We start from the raw sequence: 25,131 nt of genomic DNA, 5'->3' as shown, positions 1-25,131 counted from the left end.
AGTCATCATGAATGCAGAGTTTTTATTTAATTTTTAAAAATATGTCTGAAGCTCGGAAGAATATGTTCAAGGCTGTTCTGATTTTGCTCCAAACGGGTTCTGGTTGTCAGGGCCAGCCGGCCTACCTATAAGGCAAGGTGAGGCAATGCCTCAAGCAAAAGGATCCACAGGGGTGGCAGATCCTGATGTGGATCTTCACTCCTCCTTTCTTTACTGGCAGGGAGGAGAGGACCATTTTGTGGTTCACCTCTGGTGCCAAAATGTCCTGGGCTAGCCCTGCTGGTTGGGAAAGAATTAATAAAAGCACATTGTGGTGGGGAAGGGTTTGTACCAACACCTGACCAATGAGGAATTTGTCAGCAAATGGCAGAAAACCATGGCTAAAAAAGCCACCTCTATTGGTCTATCACACCCCCCCCCCAACTGTATTACCTGGGTTATGAAGGCGCCCTAAAGACGTTAAAGCAAAGATTATGGGATAATGCACACAGTGACTTGCGATCTTGATCACACACAGTCTGTAGTCTGCTGGCAGTAGGAGTACAATATGGGCATGTCTTTAAGTTAACATCTTACATTAAAAACCTGACAGTACCAAACTATCGAAGGCTTTTCACCAAAGCCAGACTAAATGTCTTTCCTTCTGCAGTGTTGGATGGCAGGTTGAGAGGAATTCCCTACCAGGACAGACTTTGCTTGTGTGCTCAAGACATTGATTCCATAAAACATATTTTGTTGCACTCTGCAAAATATGAGGAAGCCAGGGCTGAACTGATATTACCCTTGCTGGTACCTTCCCTGGGAAAATCAGAGGCTTACTGTGTCAGGTTCCTACTGGAAGACCGGACAAACGCTACAACATTAGCAGTGGCAAAGTTTTTATCGGTGGCTGCAAGAACCAATGATCCCTATATTCTAACAAAATGCTTGTTTAACCTAGAGGTAGGCTGTATGAATTGTGTATTGCTTTGTAACGATTTGTTGGGTCTCTGGACCGTAATAAAGATTAATGATGATGATAAAAGCACATTGTAACACACACACACATTTTTATATATAGGTAGCCCTGCTCTGCCCCTTTTGCCAGTCTTACTCTACTCAGTTATCCCTGCACTGCGGCGGGTCGGACTAGATGACCCTCGGAGGTCCCCTTTCCAACCGTGCGATTCAGCAGCCACGTGCTCCTCCCTCCTCCAGGCGCCAGTCTGCGCTGCCTCCGCCGCCGGAGGCCAGGAGGAGCCGCGATATGGCCCATCTCTGTCGCCGTAGCGCGCTCCGGCCACGTGACCGGAGCCGCGTGGGCCCGAGCGGGGCGACGCGATTGGTTGGTCGCCGGTCCGGCGCTCACGTGGGCGCGCGGGGTGCCTTCGGTGCTGCGAGAGAGCTGCGAGTGTTGAGGGGGGAGGGCGGCCCGGCGGGGAGGGAGGGAGGGAGGCAGGCAGGCAGGCGGCGGCAGAGGACGATGAGCGGCGGCCGGCGGAAGGAGGAGCCGACGTCGCACCCGCAGCAGCACCTGGTGGCCAACGGCGGCGGCGGCGCCTTGAAGGGCTCGCTGTGGGGCAAAGCGCTGCGGAGCGACTCCGCCTGGGAGGACAAGGTGAGGCCTAGGCCGGGCCGCGCTGCCTCGGCGACGGGGAGCTCCTTGGCCTGGAGGGGCTGCGTTGGCCGGAGCCTCGGCTGCGGCGACTCGAGTGGCACCTGCGGCCTCCCGGGGTCGTAGTGGGACCTGCTCTGCTTCCTTCCCGACGGGACTCCCGAGGTCCGCCCACCGGAGCCGAGTGCGAAGGGAGGGATCCTGACTCCTGCTAAGTCCTTACGCCCCCAAACCCACGGCTGGTTACTCCCTCCTTCATCACCACCTGTCATTTCAGAAATGCAATTTACCCCCTACTAGAATATATATATATATATATATATATATATATATATATATATATATATTCAAGTGGTTTTCCTAGTAAATATCACTACCAGGCGGCTTATAATAAACACAGCGTGCAGAATAGTAAAAGCGGGGGGGGAGCCAAAGGCGCCTCTCTCCCTAGTTCTAACACTTGCCTGTCAGGGTTCAAAGTCCGTGGTGGTTAAACTATTGGGCGTTGGAAATCCTTTCCTGTCAAATTTCAGATTGCTCTTACGTTATTTTGTTGACCACCCCCCTTGCCCCGCCTGCTGGAGGCAGGCTGTGGAACTGGAAATACTTGATCTGGATTCTGGCTCTGCTGTTGCCTTGGTAGGAAGTCCTCTGACAAACTACTTCGTAGTCAGTGAGCTTTGACAATATAGCACGCCTGGGAGCAAAACCCACTGAATTCTGTGGGATGGTCTTTTAAATAAATAGGGTTGGGCAACACATATGAAAGTGTTTTAAATTCGACAGTGAGTAGCAGCAGTGGTGTTAAATTTTTATCATCACAAAACACTACCGTTTTTCCTCCAAAAGTAGGGTGCCTGGTAGGGTGCTTTGGCTTTGGCTCTTCTATTGTCTCCTGATGCCCATTGAGTGGCTTATCTTCCTTATATAAAAATATCATCATAGAACAGAACCAAGTACGAAATGCACATTGGCTGGTAGCGTTTGACATTTACAGTGTTGGTCTTAGTGATTCAGGTCAGAATCCTACTACTTCATGTTAGAATATTTCCTTAATACATTAGAAGAACCTTGAGACTTATCCTTTATTAAGTGGGAAGTACTGCTATATGACAGTTATTTATTATCTCCATCTCCAGCCCAAAATGTATCTTCAGAGCTTCTTCCTTTTGTCCAAAGGGGCATTTTGTAAGATACGTGAATTACAGATCCATATGAACTTTGATTTTTGTCTCTTCTCCACAGGATGAATTTCTAGATGTGATTTACTGGTTCCGGCAAATCATTGCTGTTATTTTGGGAGTGATCTGGGGCATTGTTCCATTGAAAGGATTTGTGGGCATAGCAATGTAAGTTTTTGTTTCTTGTTTTTGTTGTTGTTATATATTGGAAAAGTTGTCAAAAAAAATTGGAGACAGCTGAAATGGCAAGGTGGATAATTTTAAACCCTAGATCTGAAATTCATTTCCCATATACATTTCATTATAAATCATTGTGAGTTGGCAACTCCCAGATTGTGAGCCTGCAATTTTTTTGCAGTGTGTTTTGTGGGAAAATAGAGAATAATGTCTTTCTTTCATTGGATAGAGGGAGGGAAGGGGGGGGTTGGACACACATACCCAGAAATGTCTAGAGGAAAACAAGTCGGGGGGGGGGTTATATGTAGTGCTTTATGCAGTCAACGTACAGTAACACTAGCAACTCAGAGGCCTAGATATATTTGGCATCTCTCTCTCTCAAGAGACAATGGAATACATCTCTGGGGGAAGTCAAACCACCAGAGAATCACGGTGGCTGCTGTGGCTGCAGAGACCAGTAACTTGTAACTGCTGCATCCTACATTGTTTTTGCTGCCTTAGCAGCATCCAGGGCACAAGCCTGGGTAGTGCGTATGGAGGTTCTGGGCTGCCCAAATGACAAGACCTCCCCCTTGGCCTCACTGTGGTCCTGAGGAAAGCAGAGCAATACAATTGGCACCAGCTGAGCTGCCGGAAGGAGGTGTACAAGATGCTATTCAATTGTCTTAGGGACTCCACTCTGAATTTCTGTACGGTTTAGTCCTTGGCCTTTACTTCTCCCACAGATGTCCAAAGGCAGGTAGACCTTAATATAGTTGCCTTGATATTTTAAATGTTTCAGTTCTGTACATGAATAGCGCCTAAAAATGTTTTTGTCTGTGAAGTTGGTTGGTAAGAATGTTCTGTATCATCTTAGCTGTGACAAAGGAAAATAAAGTTAGTAAACAAATACCATTTAAAGCTCTTGAACATGTCTTAGTCATCCATTTTTGTAAACTCTGAGGTCTTTGTTGGAGTGCGAGGAGGGAGGTTGGCGATTTCAGACTAGTGCTTATTGTGGCCTTGCTTGCAAATTCCTAACCACATTTAACTTCAGGGCATTAGGTTGGAAATGTCAGGGAGAAAGAAATTCAGTGTGGGGAAATTCAGTTGCTTCATCAGTTTAGCTTAGCTTGAATGCCATTGTGGTGTAATTATTGGCATACTGATCTTAAAGAACCCAAGATTTAAATCTCTGCTCAGTCATGAAGTTCATATGAGGTGACTTTGAAAAGGACCTAGAAATTTCACCTGGCAAGATTGTTGGCTAGAGCTGGCTATTTGCAACATCCGACTTGATTTTTGTACTGATTTCTGGTTTGTTTCTGAGCTCAGTTCGGAATTGCCAATTATTGCCTTTATCCGAGTTAGGATATTTTGCTTGTTGGGTATGCCTGCTTTCTCAGATCATCAAGATGAGCCCCTGTTGTTTGTGCTCTTCCACCTGAAGTTCAGTTGGTGGGAATCTGTAATATTCTTTGTTGCCAAACTTAGATTAGGGAACACCTTATCTGGGATATTTCAATCTCCTTGATCAGGGGTCGGCAAGGTTTACCTCACCTGGGCCAGTTCACTCCAGCGGAGATCCCTTCGTGGGCCAGATCACGCACACGTGGCCACAGTTTCTGGCATCTGATCTGCGCAGACACAATTTCCAGAACCACGGAAGCAAGTCCCCGCACTGCACTGCGCTGGTTTAGTGCAGAGTGCGGGGACTTGCCGAGTGGGTGGCTCAGTTTGGGGGCAGCTCGGGGGCTGGTTAAACAACCCCCGTGGGCCACTTGTGGCCCATGGGCCTTAGGTTACCTACCCCTGTCCTTGATGTTTAAGGTCTCTGTCCCCCCACCCCTTGGAGGCCTTTGGCTTACTGGGTGTTTGACTCAGATTTTTTTTCCTTGATGCCATTTCATAGAATCATAGAATTATAGATTTGGAAGGGACTCGAGGGTCATCTAGTCAAACGCCCTGTAATGCAGGAATCCTGTCCACAGTCATCTGTAGGTGGGCTTGAACCACTCAGCATTTGAAACTAGCCGTCCTTTTGCAACTGGATGGCGATGTCCAGGCACCACCTTTGGTGCCTAACATCTCCACCTGCCTGGCTGCAGTCAGGTGGTCTGCCTGGCAGTGCGGCAGCAAAAGATCCCCGTCTTTTGCTGCTGCACTACCCTGCAGACCAGCTGATTTGTGTGGCAGCGCAGCAGCGCAAGATGCATCTCTCTTTTTTTGCTGCTGGGTGAATCAGGTGGTCTGCTGGGTAGAATGACAGCATAAAATAAAACAAAATGTCTAGACGCCATATTTTATTTTAGTGCCAACAACCCAGGTCCCACATGGCTCCTAGCTTTCCTATTCCAGTTTTTAACTCTGAAACTACCAACCTTCTGGTTAACAGCCAGACACAGTGACCCATTGTACCACCTGAGAATTTGTTTTTATCATTTGCTGTCTTGTGTGTGTATGAATGTTTTTTAAAAAATATTAACTTTTTGGTGTTAGCCATCTTGAACCCTTCTGTTTGAGACAGAAAGGTGGCATACAATTTTTTAAATAAGATACATATATTTTGTCAGTCTTCTAAATTTAATATTAATATTGTAAACTTAGTATATTAATTAGTATAACAATATACTGTGTCCTCAGAGGTAGCCCTGCCATGAAAAGGGCAGAGTAGAAGAAACGAATCTGACCAATGAACCACACACCACCAGAGAGATGTTCTGCGAATGCTCTATTGAAAGGAATGAGAGCTACATAAGAGCATAGTAGTGCTCTTCAGCATCTCCCATTAATTTCAATGTAGCTTGCACAAGAAAACATCCTGGTGGAGTGTGGCTGACACATCTGATGTCTTTACATTGTGCAAGTTGAAAGTGATGGTTTCCAATATGCTTCTTTCTCCCTTCCAGATTCTGCCTGATAAATGCTGGTGTCCTGTACCTCTATTTTAGTAGCTTCCAGCAGATAGATGAAGAAGAGTATGGTGGAACTTGGGAACTAACGAAAGAAGGGTTCATGACATCTTTTGCATTGTTTTTGGTAATCTATACTCCTTATTTGTTGACTGTTGGCCCCGAGCACGTATTGGAAAACAAGTGACAGATCACCACCTAAGAAGCATAACTATATTTAACTAGATGGGAAGGAATCAGAGTGAGGGAACAAACAGTATAAATTACTTAAGAATGCAAGAATTTAAAAGGGTAATGTACAGATTATAGTACAGAGCTAATTGTAAAGCTTTTTATGACCTGTTGTTTCAGTCTTATTCAAAAAGAGGAAAGCAAAATACTGAATCCAAACATCAGGTTCTTTGCTGCTGATGTCATCTTGTTTGTACTTCCTTTCAGGTTGTTTGGATAATCTTCTACACTGCCATCCATTATGATTGATGAAGTCGGCCAAATCAGTTGTATTCATAAGTTGAATAATACTTTAAGAAGCAGCCTCTGATGAACTGGGGGGAGGTAAAATAAGCCCATTTTTATACCCGTGGTCCAAGGAGATGGGACAAGCCAAATGGCTTCTAAGAAGAGAAATTGAGCCTGTCTGATTATTTAAAGAAATGTTGCTTTTGCAGAACTTTTTAAAAAGCCATCACAATGTTTTGCAAACAATACAAGACTGTTCGACCTTTCAACCTTCTCTGTGATTTTGCCTGGTACAGTGACGGCAAACTTCTGTATTCTAAAAGGGTGACCTTATTAATTAATTTGTGTCCATTATCTTGCCCTCTCTGAATGAGATCGAATCAGTTTGTGACTTGTCTTCCGTTCGCTAGATGTATGTTTTTAAAACCATAAACATCATGAGGCATTTGGTTGGAGGCGAACTCTACAGAAATGATTACAAGAGCATAGAGTTTAATGGTTGTCCTCGGCTTGTTTTAAGAAAATTAAAGATCTGATCTGATAATTGATTGTATTAAGTATTAATGTCTTTAACTGGTTCATTCAGGGTTACTTAAATTTTGGTTGCTTAACAGTGTTATAACCAGAATCTTCAGATTATTTCCTAGAACTTTGTCATTAATTCCTTATGGAGCAAGTGCTGGATTTACCTGGCTTAATTACTGAACTTTCACAAACAGTAACCATGGTTTAGGAACACAATAACGGTTCAGTTAACAAATTAATTCAGTTCTCAGAACCTACCTCAGAGTTCAGTGGTCTAAATGCACAAAACAATTAAGACGTATTTCAGAACTCAGTTACTTCAGGATCTTTCTAGGATTTTGAAGTTGAAACACAACACGCGGAATAATTAAAGCAGCTAATGTCCTGTACACAGAATTAACACTTTCAGGGTGGGAGTGGATTGATCTACAATTTCAATTTTGATGTTTCTGATTATTAAATAAAGACATTAAGTATAACCATGTTGGTGGCTGTACATTAGTTTAGGTCACTTAAAATTTTTAACTGTAGATCTTTTCTAAAATATGCATTACAGTCTCCATGGATATATTTAGGAAGTAGTCTCTTCTAGGACCAGACCTGTCTGTTCTCATCATAATCTCAGATGAATGGGCAGAGAGAAGAGCTTTGCACTAAGACTGCCTTATGGTGACAACCTGACTTGAGTCTTAACACACTGTGGATTAATTCCTAGTTCTTCTTAGCCTTCTGTTAAGCCCTCATTTTTGCATTTTTGACTTAGCAAGGTCACTTTCAATGTACTTTCCTTAAACTTCTATTTTCTTCTTCGTTGGTTAGTTGTTAGAATTCTGCCAAAAGAAATGAAAGCCTGAAGTACTGTATGTGCTGAGAGCCATGGCAGGTGCTGCTCTTGCAGGCTTCGTTGCCAACTAACAGCCTCTGCTTATCTGGTTTGTGGATTTAATCTCTCACTCGCCTCATCAACTAGAAGGAGTCACCTTTTCTCCTCAGAATTTTCATCTCTGCTGGGTTTAAAATTCCATTTCTCAGTCAGCATCTGATTTTGTTTACTTACACTTTCAGTCACCTACCAAATACAGTACATCATTTTATACATGAAAGCTCTCTAATAAATGTCACATGATTAAGAAGCTGGTATGTTGCTTTTTCATTTGTACTGGCATGCTCTTATTTCAGACAATGGCTTAAATATTGAGGGCTGACTTCTCCCTTAATACTTGCTTACTGGATTAAAAAGGATGACAAGTATTACTAGCCTATGTGATCTTAAAAATTGGTTCTCATCACATAGTGAATGAAGTTCTCCTGCTTTCTTTGAAGTAATTTGTTGTTGTCCTATGAGTGCTTGGTCTTTTGCAGTGTGATTTCTCATGCCTGACTCCCACAATGCATTGATTTTGCATAAATATTTTGCATTGGATGCATGCTGCCTGTGGCAGGCGCTCTCAGTACAGGTGTGATGCTGGATTTGGAAGCATCCAGGTGATTTACAAAGAGCCCTGCACCACTTGGCAAGCTACTTCTAAAACAGAGGTGGAGGATTTGTGGCCCTCTCTAATGTTGGAGTATAACTGCAATCATCCCTGATCATTGTCTGTGCTGGCTGGAGATGGTAGGACTTTGAGTCCAACATTATCTGGATAGCCACAGGTTCCTCATCTCTGCCCAAATGAAAACTTGTGGAGTTTCAGAAGCAGCCTTCAAGGCAACAAAAAGCAAAACTTCCATTTGCATATGTGAGCCTTTGTATCTACCCAAAGTCGCACACTAGAGTATCTTGGTTTTGTGTTATAATTTACAGATCATGAGGGGATGATCATTACTTTTGCTTTATGTTATGCAGTCTATGTAATTCCATTGACTCTATTTCATACTGGTTGGGCACTGAGGTTTCACAGTCAGGAAACAATAACTTGTTACTGGAAAATCTTTCTTCTGTTGCCCTCAGAAATGTGGTGCCACAGTTTCATCTGTGCTTCAGTCTACTGAAATGGAATGACCAGCTTCAGCCCAGACTTTTGAAGACATCTATCTATGATAGGTACAGAGTCAGCTTGATGTGGATTTTACTCATTGGTGTGCTAAGAACACGATCTTTGATGCTGTGCCTGATTATTATTTTTCCAAATCAATGCCCGTTGATACAAATACGAACAGGAGACCAAACCAGCAACCGTTTCTAAAGTGTTTGAGACCAAGAACACTGAAGATAACACTTAATGGCTTAGCATTTTATCCAAATGCATCCATGCTTTGTTTTAACTAGGATTTGTTGAACAAGTTAGGATAGACTCACCTGGTGGTATGCTTCCTCTGATATTGGTTTGCCCTCCCTTCACAAGCTTGCTAATACCCTGAACATCTTTGTAGCCATCCAGGACTTTCACAGCCATACTTTGTGACCAGTTTGCTTTCCATTGGGCAGTTCCAGAAGCATAACAGGGAACACACAGCCTCTGTCTGAACACACACCCTGAGCCAAGCACAGTATCAAAACATTCTTCCACCTGTCATACACACAACACCCCCCCCAAGAAGTTTGTTGCCATTACTTATTAAGCCTTTCCTTCCAACTCTCTGAAACAAAATATCTTGCTGCAAACTTCAGACTGCAATCTTATCAGCTGTTAATAAAATTTGTTCAGAATATGTGAAGGTTTCTCTTTCAGAGCTGCTACAGGATGGTTAACCTAAGGGAAATCTCATACCCCTATCTTCAGTAATCAGTATATCCTAGCTTCCAGCCGCATATCCCAAGGGAGATTGCTTCCAGTTCTATTCCCACTGAGCAAATCCATCTTTGTCTTGGAAAAGAACATGGCTGTGTAAAATAAACTCGTACCAGCTGACAAGTTTGTCAAACCATCCTCTCTAGCACAGCTGAACACTTGAAGCTATCACCCACCTTCCTGAGGACCAATCCTTGACTCTCACCTCTCCCACTCTTCCCACACTACCAGTCCAACTCATTCAATAAAAGTGTAAATTTTTCTTCACTCAGGAAAGTTATGGTTGGCAGGAATTACAGGTGAAAGCAAAATCTCTCTAAACGTGGCTTGTAGGGTTGTGTGGGAAGTTATGTGTTTTCATTTCGTTATGTTATTTATAAACCACCCTTAAAGTCGTAGAGCCAAGACAACACAGTACAAAAAGAATACTTAAAAACAACATTTATATAAAAACTACAAAACAATAAGAGCTTAAACAGCAGGATCTAAATAAAGTCATACGCAGGGTGCTGGACAGGAAAGGTCTCAGGGTTACAAATGAACTGACCTTGGGCACCTCTAGATTGTCAGTATTTTGCAGGTGGGATTCAAGCAATTAAGGCGCTCTTGTCACTACCGTAATTGTCAGGAAGGTGGTGTGAAAATGCATTGTAAAGTGTAGAATGAGTGAACAATTAACAAGAAGATGTATAAACACTGCACAAATAAAATGAGATGAGTGCCAGTTGTCCTATAACCTCCCCACAAAGAAATTGGAATAAAAGCTCAATAAAGAATATAATCTAACCTCCATGTAAGCTTTGTAGATGCAAATCAGGATGAATGTTCAACAAATAAATTGTATGTATGAGTAAGAGCTCATTTTCAGTGCCTGATGAAAGCAGCTTCAGAAGCCTTCAGTGAACAAGGCTGATGCCCACCTGGCGCACAGGTACAGCATCCTCTGCTGCCAGTCATGGTAGGTTGGGATGTTCCGTCAGGAAAATATCTCTCCTCACCTTACAGGTGTTGTAGAGATGAAACACACCACAATCACTTGGGCAGTCTTCCTTGGCATCTTGCAAAGTGGAGAGGGATTCCCACCTTTACACCAGTGTGTCAACCGGAAGATAATCTCAGAAAATATGGCTTTGAAAGCAATGGCTTGCTATAACGCAGACCAATGCTGTTACGTTGGAGGTGGGGTTTATTAGAAGCCTATAACCTGGCAGTTCCAGCATTCATGCTTCTGTCTCCCAACAGGAAGATAGTGGTCCTTGTGAGCTTTTAAATTCTCTCTCCAAGATCTGGCTCAGAGAGAGCTCAGTTTCTGAACCAATACTTGTAAGAAGCGTGCTGTGGCTTTTGGAACATGAATGTGTAAGCATCACAGAAAAATCTTCTGGAAAAAGCATCCATCTGCTTGGTGTCCACAGTAGCAAATTCCTCGGGTGTCATAGCCAGATAGTCTCCAATCTGAGGGCAGGCCTTGACCACAGGAATATTAGTTCCTTTCTCATTTTCTAAAGAAAAACAGGGACAGTTTAAAAAAAGGCAGCTAAAGATTATTATTAGTAGTAGTAGTAGTAGAGATTGTATTGCGTTACAAAACAAACAAACATGGAGAAGTACATATAGCATTTGTTTATTTGTTTATTTGTTTAGTTTTTATTTATAGAATCATACCAGGAAATGGCAGAAGAGAGCTGAAGAGTCCTTGTGACACACAAGGAGACCCTCCCCAGAGCCCCAAAAAGATGTCGGTGAGGACAGGGAGCCCTAAAGAGACTGGAGGCACAGCAGGGCTTTGTTTAGGTTGCTCAGCCTCCTCACCTAGCAGCTGACGCCTGGGGTAGCGCAGCTGCTGCATGTTGCTGCTGCTTTTCTGTACCTCCTCCAGCTGGCCCCAGAGCTTCAACTCTAGTTGGAGAGAGAGTTGTGTGTGGAGAGAGAGCTGGAGAGCAGGCGGGAAAGGGGAATTTAGAGCCTTTTTAGAGGGTGCCCCCCACTTTACGCACTTTCACTTAGGCTCACGGGGGGTCCAAAATGTGACCCCTGCATAAGTGGTGGGGGGTATGCCTGTAGTTAAGCATTGTGTGAGCTTGTGAAGAGCAAGACAGTAATTATATTTGTTGCCATGATTCAGCAGTGCTGAAGAAAGCTATGTCCAAGTGAAAATAGCGAGGAAGTAAGAACTAATGGGAAAGGGAGAGAAAACCTTGGAAACACGTGTTGAAGCTGGTGGAGCTCTGGTTTTTAGAATAACCCCCACAAATAAGGCCCAAGATCCTTGCTTACCCAGTGTGCCAGCCATGCTGTCGAAGAAAAGCCAGGAGTGTCTCAAGGGGCCATATTTAACAAAAGCCACGTAATGACTGCTTTCTATGCAAAGGACGGCAAAGAGATCCAAGGTGTACTGCTTTGTGGGAGGGCTGCTGGGTCCTAGTCCTTTGTAAGGATGCTTCGGTCCAATTCGATGAGATGGTGGCTGGATGAAAGAAACAGATGAATGTTAGTCAGAATTCGACACTGTTTTTCGGGCTTTTCCACATTTTGAAGTGGTGATTATAATGTTCTGTTTCCTTGTGCTAATCCTGGGTGTCACACTTTGACTGTGTCACCCTTCAGTGCAGTCCAGCAATGTAGGCTTGATCTTTGCAAACCTGTTGAACTACAGCAGGAGGCCACCACCTGTATTTTCCAGACACAATTGAAGACATTTTTGTTTTGGCAGGCTTCTCCAACTGCATGAAAAGACCTCGCTGCTTCAGGTGCTCACTTTCCATTGCTTTGAAACCTATTTTCAGATTTCTTTGTACTGTTTTAAAAACCATTTTAGCCATGTCTGTGTAAATAGCCTTGAGACATAAAAACGTAAAAGGCAAATTTGTAAATGAATTAATAATAATAAACCCCTAGCTGACAGCCCAGTACAGACTGTGCCATTTGTGTAGCTGGTCTTTCACTATAACTGGAAATCTTGGCCAAGAAATTGCCTAAGGTACCTGGAATGTTTATTGTGCAAAGAGGATTCTGGGAGGCTAACCAGTTGGGACATACTTTTGGGTTTCCCAATAGGGAGAATGTGTTGTTTCCTAGAATACAAGTTATCATGTTATGGAGGAGGAAGGAGAATATGCAGGTTACAGAGTTCTGAAGGAAGGTACCTGAGGTAAATTTATGAACTTTTTCAGGGAGGGTGCTGTGCCTTTTACAGCTGCACAACCAGCAGAAATCTAGCAGAGATAACTATGCACATCTCTACCTACAGGGAGAATGTTGTTTGTTGAAATTGTGCCAAAATTCGTAAGCCTAATTTTTGTTTGCTTGCCTGGTGGGTGGGTAAGTAAGTGTGCAAGAAGTTGTAGCAATAAATCCCTGAAGATGAAGACAGAGGCTCACAATTACTAAGCGGTACTGGCAAAGGTAGAAGTGCAAATAAGAGATCAATATGATGGACAATTTATGGAAGAGTAGAAGCCTTTTTTGGGTTATTTGAAAAAATATGATGACCAAATGAAACTGTGAGCAGGATTTGAAATTTGAGCAACAGGAAGAAACTGATAATATATGAAATAGAGGACTATGTATTAGCTGAAATGTGTGATATTATGCAGAATGAAACGTGGTAGGTCAAATTGTAACAGAAAAGTGTAACAGATTTGAAATTAATTGGTTAAAGTTATGAAAAGTTAATTAAAAAACCTAAGGACAAAGTCTCATTGTTCACATGGACCATTTGGCTACCTGCTAGCAACTCTTGCCAATGTCATTACAGAACCCTCCCACTGACCTATAATGAAATAATCATTCATTGCTCCTTCGTACCTTAGAAAGGTTCTCAAACAGTTTAATGAGTTTGGGATGCAGGAGGGAATCCAGTTGGCACCGTGAGCATCCGTGGGCTGCCTCTCCTCCACAAACACAACACACCCGTGGAGCTACAATCATAGAAAAAGAACCCAGGTTTGTTACAGCAGTCTTCAGTCGGTTTTTAGTAACATCAAACCCAACCAGTCTCAAATCTTTGATTTACCTTGCTCCACCATATCTGTGAGGTCAAGCTCGAGAGAGGGATACACTGATGAAAACTTCTTATAGCTCTTCCCAAACCTAGGCATCTGTAAGATGAGGCATGAAGGAATCTGGAAGAAATGGACCTTTTTGAAGAGTGTATGTGTTTTGCTGTAAGTTGGCTCAAGATGGAGTGGCCCAAATAGAACTGCTCCTGAATAGATCATTCTTGGTGGTTGTTGAGGTCTTTAGAATACCAAGAATCCAATATTCTAACCTTGAAATATACACAGTGCTACCTAAAGCCATTTGCATACCTCATCCAGCTTTAAGCCATATGAGAGCAGGGATTTTTCCAGTAGCTGCTGCACAGTGGGCACTTTGATTGTAGCATCTTTCTCTGCAAGGATCTGGTAACAATTATATTCTAGCACTTCGTTGTCTGACCTAAATTTTCGGGGGGGGGGAAGAAGTTTTGAAGCTCAGTTGTTTTGAAGCATATTATGTACATGTAGATGTATACCAATGTTAAGCCACTATCACAAGTGCACTGTCTAGTAAAAGTCTGTACAAAAGTGGCATGAAGGATGGATGAATCACTTGCTCTTAAGGCCAGCAAAACCACACACATTTGTCAGGACCAAGATCTACTGCAGGAATATATTCATTGCATTACAAGAGAGAGCAACAAATACTACCTCTGGAGGCTTAACAGTGGAGGTGGCTGTGTGCTACCCATAGCTTTTTTCCTCCAGTGTTTGCCTGGAGGCAAAGAATCTGGGCCAAGCCATACCTTCCCAATCAAAACAGCACAAGTAGCTGTCTATGGCTTGACTACTACCACCATGTTTTTTTAAAATGTCATTATTGGGGTATAATATTGACCAGGCCATTGTTTTCTTGCTTTCAAGTTGTTTTCCCTGCCCTCTCATTTTCAGCCAATTTATAGAAGCTGTACCTCTTAGGCAAATTAACAGCTTTTGTGTTGGGCTCCTTCCTACTGAAAAACTTTACCTCACCTCCCAACCTATCTCAACTCAGTGCCATCTGTCCTCACCCATGTGACACAACTAGGCTCCCACCCACACCCAGTGCTGCACTGAAATGGGCTCCAATCCTAGGCCTTGCCTAGTCACCAGATTTTATGAATCCAAGAGTTGGCATCCCTAGTCACATGGTAGCTATACTGCCCTGGTGACTGACCCTCAGAGCCAAGATAATAAAAAGATCAACAGATCAAAGCCATACCTGATTTTGAGCAAGGGTTCTACAGCCAAGACCTCTCTGAGAAGGACATTCAGAAACTCCTCTGGATCTGTCAACAGTAGTCTCCATTAGGATAGCAAAAGGCCTGCAGCAATGTGCAGAACTATACTCCTAGTTTGCACACTCTTCATTTGTGGACATATTCCAGATACTTCAAAGTGTCTGAGTGTATTTTTTTAGGGGAGGAGGGAAGCAAGCAGTGGCAAAGTGACCTCCCCGTGCCCCCAGAGGTGCATTGAATGGACTATGATGACATTGTCCCTTACCTTTCTCTTCTGTAACAAAGCTGTCACATCGCAGCGACCTCCTCAAGTTCATCACATTCTCAGCTCCCACATAGCCATGCCTGGGAAAGATCAATACTTGCATGAGCTATGTGCTCGCCTGCTTACAATGAATGTTCATTAATGGGCAACCCAGATCATCTAGGAATGACAGTTGCACCTGCCTGCTCACAATTTTGTCTTTAGCCAGAGAAAGAAATGTGTGCTGTTGGGACTGTCTAGGAAAAAACCAGCCCCAGGGAGCTACAAGGGAATGCAGCTGTTTTGGTAGAAACTGATGCTGTTTCAAGGTTAATCCTGCTGTGTCTTGTCCATGTTCAATGTGTATAATTACATTTTTTTAAAAAAGCTAAACATGTTGTTTAGTCTCTTTGACCAACTACAACACAAAACAGCCTGCATTCTCTCCACGAAACTGACCTTGTAATAGACAGCCCTGCAAATTCCTATCACTTGGGGGAAGTGGAAAGTATAAAGGTTAAATACTAGATAAGCCTTTAAACATCAGCTCATGCCTTCCTGAAAAGCCGGTTCATTCAATGGTCCAAAGAAGATCCTTAAAATCTGCACCTGGAAGCAGATGTGCTAGTGTTTGCATGATAACAAGGATATTTCCTTCAAGGGCTACCTGAAAAAATTAAGGCTATAGCTCTATTTTCTCTTAACAGTAATGTGTTTTATGAATTCCATGAAATGTATATAATGCAGTGAAATGCATGACTTCACTATAAAGCAGGGGTGGGGAACATGTGGCTGTCCAGATGTTGGCTGGTGCTGGTGGAAGCTGCAATTCATCATGGCTGTTGGTCAGGGGTGAGAGGAGTGATACTGCAGCAACATCTAAAGATGGGGTGGTGCATCCTGTTTCACGGCTTGAGGGGAAATGGGAAGTGCTGCCCCACCCAGCTCCTGCTATTATGCTGCACCCCTCACCTAGGTTGTGCCTCTGTGGTGCAAAGCAGCAGCAGTGAGTTCTGGCGGGATGTCACCAGAAGTCAGCGTTGATCCCAGTGCTACTTCTCTAGCAGTTGTGGGGCAAGTGGGCATGCTGTGACAATACCATCTCTTGGAGTTTAGCCTGATTCATTTCCCAACCCCCTGCTCTGGACTAATTAACACAGGCCAGCAATTTGCTCTTTGAGAAGCTGTCGTAATCACACCAATAATTACTTCTGTGGACATTTTGATCAGTTCTTTCAACCACTCTGCATACTATTTTTCACTGGCCAGGGGAAGGAGGTCTTGCTCTTTGTGCATTTCCTAAAATAAATAAGGCAGCAGTGGGGAACCTCTGGCCTGTGGGCTAAATCAGGCCTGGCATAGGTTCCAGTTTGGTCTAGAAGGCCATTGCCCCCAAAGATAACAGGTGACATCAGGTGTGGGGCAGGTAGAGACACGGCTGCAAAGAAATCACTGGGAGCCTTTAAGTGCACTCACAATTGTTACTTGACAAGTGAGGCTTGCTGCAGTGCCAACTGGCTTATCAGTGGTGACAGCGAGCCCAGATAGGATCTCCAGCACTAGAGAGATCCTTGAAATGCTATTGTGTAGCCAGTGCCTGCTCACCTGTCAATATGGTCCATGGGAGTGGGGAGATCAGAATCTGGCCCCACTAGCTGTTCCCCACCTCTACAGTATGGTATTTTCTATTATTGACCTGCTTAATTAGGCAGGATGAAAAGTCCAGTCCAAAGTTCCCTTATCCCTATAATCAATTATAGTCCATCGCTGAATACCACAGACAGAGTACAAGCACTTTGAACATGCAATGGAACTCACTGTCTCAAAGGCTGCACAATCTGCTGCCTCAAGATTTGCTGCACTGTTGCATCGCGCACCTCAGATGAATAGAGGATGCCATCCAAGGCAGAGGAGAAGCTGAATAAACTGCAAAGAAATGTGCACATAAAACACATGAACTGAAATAGAAAGGGAGGTCATCACCCTTGTGCAAAATGGGTACCATGGCCTGCTACTTCCTAGTGTTGCTGCTGATGGAACTGGCCCTCCAAGGGCTGGGTACCATTTTGGGTTTGTCTAGTAGTCAATGTGTAGCAGCTCATCATACGCTGCTAAACTACAGCTTCCATCAGCTCCATCAGGCATGGTCAGTGGTGATGATGATGGAAATTGCAATCCTAAAAAGAACCATGTTGGATCAAGCCAATGGGTCATCTAGTCCAACAATCTGTTCTCCAGTGTGCCATCATGGGAAGCATGAAAGCAGGACATGAGCGCAACAGCACTCTCTCCCCCCCGCCATTCCCAGCGACTGGCATGCAGAGGTATACAGCTTCCAAATGTGGAGTCCATCTGTAGGGTCCATGTTGGTTACTCCTGGTCTAGCTGGGGATTTTGCAAGAAGGATGGGACCATGAAGATTGCAAAAAAGACCAGAAAAAGACAGCAAAATAAAGGGGAGAAGGGTTTGCTGAATGCATTGCTGAATGCAGGAGGCAGTGTGGAATGATGGAGAGACCACAGAGCTGGACCCCAACTAGAGCCAACACTGAACAAACCTGTAGAGGGTAGTGTCTAGGTAGCAGGAGTTGCAATGCCCCTGGATGCCCTTCATGATGCCTTCCATCTTCTGCAGGACGTCATGTTCCCATGCTGCCTCAGCAACATCCTCTGCCAAGTGCTCCATTATGTAACTGCCCGCTAGAAGAACAGTTGGGGTGTGGTAAATGATGGTCCTGTTATTAACCCTACCTTCACCACGAGAGCCAAAATATCTAAACAAGGACATATGGGGGACACCTGGCTCTCCAGGTGTTGCTGCTGAACTCCAATTCCCCTCAGTCCCAGCCAGCATGATCAACGGTCAGGGATGACGGTAGTTGTAGTCCCACAACTACAACATGGAGTAGGGTTGCCATATGTCCAGATTTTCCTGGACATTACGGGGATTTCAAAGGCAGAAGTGACATCCAGAGGGGCAATATGTCCTGGATCTTTGGCAAGTAAACTTTAAAAAGCTCAACAACTTTTGGGTTGTCTTGGTTTTTACTTTTCGAAATATGGCAACCTTAACATTGAGGGCCTGCAGACCCCCAGGGAAACCTGAAAGGGGATTACAAGAGGGACAGTCTGAACGTTCTTACTCTCCTCCCTGTGATCAGAATTTCAGATCCCTGAGGACTGTAAGGCCCCTCCCATGGATGCAAGACTATGATGCCTTGAAATACTGCCCTGTGTTTTATGCCCAACTGCCAAACAATCCAAGCAATTGCCTGGGGGGCCGGATTTTGAGTTGCATCCCAGCACTCTCTGTGGCACTGGAAGAGATCTTGTGAAGTCCCTTTCAGATCACATGGTATTGCTGCTTGCTCTTACCCTGTAAGTTTGGGAAAGAAAATTTGCAGTGGGTCTGCCCTAATGACAGAAAGTGGCAGGAGGGCAGCAGGAGGTCAGGGGAACTTCAGTAGTTGTATTTATTTTTAACAGCAACTAGATAGGACTCCCTGCCCAGGCAAGACTAAGGTTCCAGCTCCTTCCCACTGAGTTATGTTGGGAGCCACACCCAGAGAAGGGAAGGGCACTTCTATTACCTAACAGGCATGTCTCTTACAGGTGCACAAACACACTACCAGGCACACCAAGGTCGCGGAGTACAAATCATAACTCATTTGTTTGTGATCTTCCCGGATATCACAAGAACTAAGAAAGTGGGGGACAATGATCTCAAAACCATGGATCTCTTTAATAAGGAATATTGTGCAAACAAACTGGAAATTTTAGGGGGCTGAGGTCTTGCAACTTCATCACCTACTCTTACCTTTCTTAAGGGATCTTTGGCCAATCTCTTTGCACCAAACGGGGTTGGTAATGCTGGAGCTAACAGCGACAATCTTGCTTGCATCGATTTTCAGCCTGGAGGAGCTGTTACCAAGGGCAATAATTCCTGGATCCTGGTTTAAGAAGCAAAGAAAATAATAATCGGTGTTGAGAATACTGCTTTTTTGAATCAATAATCCATTACCAAGGACGGGGAACCTGTATCAGTTGGACTACATCTCCCATCATTCTTGATCATTGGCCATGCTGGATAGGGCAGATGGGAGCTACCACATCCCTGATCTATATTTTCCCTCCCAAACTTGTTGCTGCAATGGCAGTACCAGTTTATTTTAGGGACACTTCCATTTGCCAAAGGTAGTGCCTTATGCATTTAAGAATGGTCATATAGGGGGTATGATAAAGTATATATTTAAGAATAGGTGATAAAGAGTAAGGGATGCAAAGATGCATAGACAAAGAGGCTAAAGGATTAGGGGATTCAGAGAAGGACCTGTGATGAAAAATGGGGAATTTGAAGGCTTTTCTCCACAGCAACTAAAAGCTTGGCCATTAACAGGAGCAGAACAGTACCAGAATACCCTGAAGCTAAGCCCTGCTATGGCCTCACCAGCAACTCCACCTCAATGAGGACCATCCTCAGCTCTCCACTGCCCGGTTTCCTGCGCCGTTCCCAGAAGCCCCTCACAATACCAACAGTCGCCACTCTGCCATATCTTAGTTGCAGCACATCATGGATCCTCAGGCAGCAAATGGAAGAGAAGAGCTGTTCATTGCAGAACAGGCTATGCCTCTTTTGTGGGCTCTCAATGGTGAGCAACAGGGCAGCCTGGTGTCGGCTGAGAGGTCTTATGTGGCTGCTCATCAGGGCTATGACAGGCCTGGACTTCATGTCAACTATACGACCTTTGCTGTGCTTGCCCTCCACAAAGCATCCTATGGACCCCAAGGGGATCTTCTTCCTGCCGGCACAGATCTCTCGAGTTACAATGAAGGCTTCTTTCGTCTCTGGAGCAAAATCCATGCCAGCGAATACAACCTGTAAACATGAAAAAATCAGGATAGGAGATGATTGCCTCAGAGGCTTGCAAGAGACAAACTCGGGTCATAAATAATTGGTGGGGTTTTATAGTGCGACCAGGGCTGTTGCTCAACTGAAGAAATCCATGTTCATTAATTATAGTTGCAGACTAATTGACTTGATTTGCATACAGTTGTATATAAGTAAAAGCAGTAGTTTGGAAACAGAATGAATACTTCCATTATTTTTAAATCATGCAAGTGTGTTGCAAGTTTTGCCTTAGATCCATTTTTTTATTGTGTGGGACAAAAGAGGACTCTTCTAGGAAATCACTTTTTATCTAGTTTTTTTATATTAAAATTATATTTTTAAATAATCTGTTGCCCAGTTAATTTAGAATATAATTTTAATTTATCAAAAATGTTTTACTCAACTACATAATTTATATATAAGGTTTCTTACCTGCCCTTTACAATCTTAGGTGAGTTCCAATAATACAATAGTTAAAGGTAAAAGGACCCCTGACCATTAGGTCCGGTTGTGGCTGACTCTGAGGTTGCAGTGCTCATCTCGCTTCATTGGCCAAGGGAGCCGGCGTACAGCTTCCGGGTCATGTGGCCAGTATGACTAAGCCACTTCTGGCGAACCAGAGCAACACACGGAAATGCCATTTACCTTCCCGCTGGAGTGGTACCTATTTATCTACTTGCACTTTGAAGTGCTTTCGAACTGCTAGGTTGGCAGGAATAATACAATATACAGCTATAAAAGCATGTAGGACAGTGGCAATTATTTAAAATGAGTAACACAAACCATTCTTACCAAAATAGAACAATATAGATTCAGCAAAATAGATGGGTCCTCCAAAAAACAAAATACCTTAATTGTCAAAGGCCATTTCTACTTAGATTTAAGTTCCATTGGGTTCACTGGGCTTTACTCCCAGGTAAGTAGGTATGCTTAGGAATGCAGGCTTAGTCAATTAAGCAATGCAGTTGTACATATTATAATGACCTGGCATTTCTATAGCACATTTCCTAAGCGCTCAAACGTCATATACAATATTTCAGTAGTCCAGGGATAGAGCGCCTGTGTTGTCCTAAAGATGTTGTTGGACCACAACTCTGGCCAGTGTAGGCAATGGTCAGGAATGATGGGTGTTTTAGTCCAAGCAAACTGGAGGGTCTCAGGCTCCTCACCCCTACAATAATCTGTAAATTTGACCAATATCTTCTCCGTATTGACAAATGGGAAACAGAAACAACAGTTGATTGCCTGCTGAGCTTAGTTTTGAACTGCAGGATTTCAGCTCAGATTTCTGGCCAGGGGCAGCTGCTTCTCTAAGATCAAAAACGTGATGGTTGACACGATGCACTTCTTTTCCTACATGCAGCCCAAGAGAGCTCACTCACCTCCCATCAACACCACCTCCCAGCTGCACATATTAGAGGCAGTGTGCTCAATGAATAGAATGAACAATAAGAAAGCCCCTATTCATGTTCTTTTTCTCCTTCTCAGGGACCTTAAGGCTATGTTAGTGACCCTCTCTGCCCCAGCTCAATCAATCAATGCACCCTTAGCTCAGAAGGACTATACACCTGCATTTTTACAGCCTTCTGTAAAGCTAGCTTTACCCACAAAACTTTTGCCAATGTAAATTAATAGTACAGATTAAAGTTACACTGACTCTTTTAAATCTGCTATTTCCTAATTTTTGAACTCATCACATGGCAAGATCGGAGATATCATTATACTATTTATATAATTGCAGAAAAGGGGAATTGTACACTTGAAAAAAATCCAAATGCTGAATGTGGAAAACTGCATACCCTCCAACATTTTTCTGATGAAAATAGGGACGTCCCATTCCATAATAATCATTTTACTATTTAAACCCCAAACATCTTACTGGGTAGCCCCAGTCACTCTGAGCAGCTTCCAACATAATAAAACATTCAACATTTAAAAAATCTTCCCTATATAGGATTGCCTTCAGAAAGCTTGAGGGTCCATAACTCCATAACTCCATACCACCCAACATTTCTCCAATGAAAATAGGGACATCCTGTAAGGGGGATAAAAATTGGAAAGAAAGAATTTAAGCTTAAAGCCTATGCCGATGACCTGGTCCTGACCGTGGAGAACCCAGTGGATAGTACAAGTAGGATAATAGAACTTCTAGAGGAATTTGGTAGACTGTCGGGCTTTAGACTAAACAGGAAAAAAACAAAGATTCTGATAAAGAATATGACTGAACAGGATAAAACCCAACTAGAAGAAAAAAGTGGTATTAAAATTATGAATAAAGTCAAATATCTGGGAATTTGGCTCTCACCAAAAAATATAAATTTGGTTGAGGACAATTATAGTAAGGCCTGGCAGGATATCAAAAAAGATATGGATACCTGGCATAGACTGAAATTATCATGGACAGGGAGAATGTCTGCCATTAAGATGTGTATCCTCCCGAGGCTATTATTTTTGTTTCAAAATATTCCGATTATTAAAGGTACCTCCCTCCTTAAAAATTGGCAAAAAACCCTGACTAAGTACATCTGGCAGGGTAAGAGAGCCAGAATAAAGTTTAAATATTTGACAGATGCAAGAGAGAGGTGTGGTTTTGCAGCCCCGAATATTAAGCTCTATTATGAAGCAGCCTGTCTATGTTGGATAAAGGAGTGGGCCACCCTTCAAAATACAGATTTATTAGACTTGGAGGGTTTTAACATCAGATTCGGGTGGCACGCCTACCTTTGGCAAGAGAAAGGGGACGCCCATAGAGGCTTCTCCAACCATATAATTAGAGGTCCTTTACTAGAGGTGTGGAAGAGGTATAAAAAATTGATTGAAAAAGACATCCCAGGGTGGTTGTCCCCAACTGATATTATTAAAAGCAAGAAAATAAATATGGAGGAAGAGAAATGTACTTACGAGGACCTCTTAGTGAAGACAGAAGCAGGATGGAAGGTGAAGCCTTATGAGCAGTTGAAAGACAGAATAAAAGAGTGGCTGCTCTTTCACCAGATTAATGCTCTATGGGGCGAGCACAAGAGAGTGGGTTTTAGTGGAAAGAAATCAAGGTTTCAGGCAGAAATTTTGGAGAGTAATGAAAAACTTCTCTCCAAAATGTATAAACAATTATTGGAATGGGACACGAAGGAGGATCTGGTGAAGGGAGCGATGGTAAAATGGGAAAAAGACCTTGGTCACAACATAGAGTATAAAAACTGGCAGATATTGTGGACAAAAGGTGTAAAATTCACAGCATGCGTAGCCCTTCGTGAAAACCTAGAGAAAATGATATACCGCTGGTATTTGACCCCAGCAAAGCTAGGAAAGATGTATAAAAATGTTGATAACACCTGTTGGAGATGTAGGGATAAGGTCGGGACCTTTTTGCATATTTGGTGGACCTGTGATGTGGTGAAGGAATTCTGGACGCAAATACATGACGAGTTGAAAAAAATCTTGAGATATAATTTCCTTAAAACTCCTGAGTTGTTCCTTTTAGGAATGATTGATAAAGAAGAAATAAAGAAAATAGATCAAACCTTCGTTCAATATGCTATGGCCGCGGCGAGAATTCAAATTGCACAAAAATGGAAAACCGCTGACTTACCAACGGTTAGAGAATGGCAACTGAGGTTATACCAATATATTGAACTTGCGAGATTAACCCAAAAAATAAGACAAAACAATACAGTTAAGATCAAAGACGAATGGAATAAATTTTTAATTTATTTTGAAAACATCCAGGGAATAAATAATTTATCAATCGACGATAACTGAAAGCATTGACGTATTACTCTTTAATAATACTGCAAATTAATGTAAGATTATGTAATTCCAAAACCGAGCTGGACGGAAGTACTTGTATGTGTATTATTGCATGTGATGTTTCTCTGCTTTTCTTTCTTTTGTTACTCTTCACTTTTTTTTCTTTTTTTTTTCTTTTTCCTTTCTTTTTTCTTTCCTCTTTTACTTTTTTCCAAGATGGCAACTTTTATGAGGGTACATATTTGTATAATGATGTACTGACTGTATTTTCCTAAATAAAAAAAAAAAAAAGAAAAAAGAAAATAGGGACATCCTAAGGAAAAGCGGGACATTCCGAGATTAAATCAGAAACCGGGATGGTTTCTCTAAATCAATGATGTCCCTGGAAAATAGGGACACTTGGGGGGAGGCTGAAACTTCCCCCTTTCTGAAATAACTGAAATGAAGATCACCATTGGGTTTGAATGGCATTGTAAAACAATGCATTTATTTCAGTGTATCCAATGTTTCGCCGAAGAATTGATGCTTTTGAATTATGGTGCTTGAGGAGACTCTTGAGAGTCCCATGGACTGCAAGAAGAACAAACCTATCCATTCTTAAGGAAATCAACCCTGAGTGCTCACTGGAAGGACAGATCGTGAAGCTGAGGCTCCAGTACTTTGGCCACCTCATGAGAAGAGAAGACTCCCTGGAAAAGACCCTGACGTTGGGAAAGATGGAGGGCACAAGGAGAAGGGGACAACAGAGGACGAGATGGTTGGATAGTGTTCTCAAAGCTACCAGCATGAGTCTGACTAAACTGTGGGAGGCAGTGGAAGACAGAAGTGCCTGGCGTGCTCTGGTCCATAGGGTCACGAAGAGTCAGACACGACTAAACAACAACAATCCAATGTTTAGAGGGGGAAAGATTTTTGTCTGACATTTTGAATGCAAACTTGAATTTACACATTATAGAAAATACTGGCTGGATGTTATTTCCTCACACCTGGCTCTCCAGCTTTTGTTATATCCAAATCAACCTAAAGACAAAGTCATGAAAGTGGAAAGTTACCAATTTACTTGCTTCATTATTTTTTTATTTGTTGTATACAAAGTCTGTCAGTCGCTTTTACATCTAGCCCTACAACGCAGTTTTGCTTACCTGACCTTGGAAGGGATCTGATTCCTGGCTTGTCAGTCACTGCAAAGAGCCGGCTTTGCTCTTTTTATAAATAGCAGCAAGGGTGTGTCCTGCTTCTTCTGTAGCAATACAGTACAGCCTCCAGGGTGGTGGATTTTAAGACACAGGACAACATTGGCATATCTAACTTCTGGCCCCGCCCTTGGAAAGAAGACCCACAGCTCTTCTAAACTGTGGCAACAAATAAGCACTTCCAATGTGCAAAGTGCTTAACAGTGTGTGTGTGTGTGTGTGTGTGTGTGTGTGTGTGTG

General features: G+C 43.0%; 2 protein-coding genes across 3 annotated transcripts; one reads left to right on the top strand and one right to left on the bottom strand.

Annotated features, from left to right (window-relative positions):
- The first annotated feature begins 1,430 nt into the window (after positions 1-1,430).
- On the top strand, positions 1,431-6,846 carry RAB5IF (RAB5 interacting factor). Its single transcript, XM_082227201.1, has 4 exons — positions 1,431-1,597; positions 2,840-2,943; positions 5,841-5,970; positions 6,282-6,846. Exons 1-4 carry the CDS (start codon positions 1,463-1,465, stop codon positions 6,321-6,323), a joined length of 411 nt encoding a protein of 136 aa, XP_082083327.1. The 5' UTR covers positions 1,431-1,462; the 3' UTR covers positions 6,324-6,846.
- Positions 6,281-24,941, bottom strand: LOC309534805 (ubiquitin carboxyl-terminal hydrolase CYLD-like). Of its 2 annotated transcripts, none has more exons than XM_082227199.1 (12): positions 24,841-24,941; positions 19,511-19,939; positions 18,881-19,013; positions 17,622-17,763; positions 16,882-16,989; positions 15,085-15,164; positions 14,801-14,867; positions 13,870-13,999; positions 13,575-13,683; positions 13,367-13,479; positions 11,837-12,026; positions 6,281-11,061 (listed from the first exon to the last, which is right to left on the bottom strand). In XM_082227199.1, exons 2-12 carry the CDS (start codon positions 19,922-19,924, stop codon positions 10,862-10,864), a joined length of 1,686 nt encoding a protein of 561 aa, XP_082083325.1. In that variant the 5' UTR covers positions 19,925-19,939; positions 24,841-24,941; the 3' UTR covers positions 6,281-10,861. The 2 variants fall into 2 exon arrangements, with proteins under 2 accessions (XP_082083325.1, XP_082083326.1); XM_082227200.1 differs by having other exon boundaries at positions 24,846-24,898.
- Between the last annotated feature and the right edge of the window lie 190 nt (positions 24,942-25,131).

This window comes from Podarcis vaucheri, assembly GCF_965113315.1.
Source record: "Podarcis vaucheri genome assembly, chromosome: 6".
Lineage (NCBI taxonomy): Eukaryota > Metazoa > Chordata > Lepidosauria > Squamata > Lacertidae > Podarcis > Podarcis vaucheri.
This window is presented reverse-complemented; position numbering and strand designations above follow the sequence as displayed.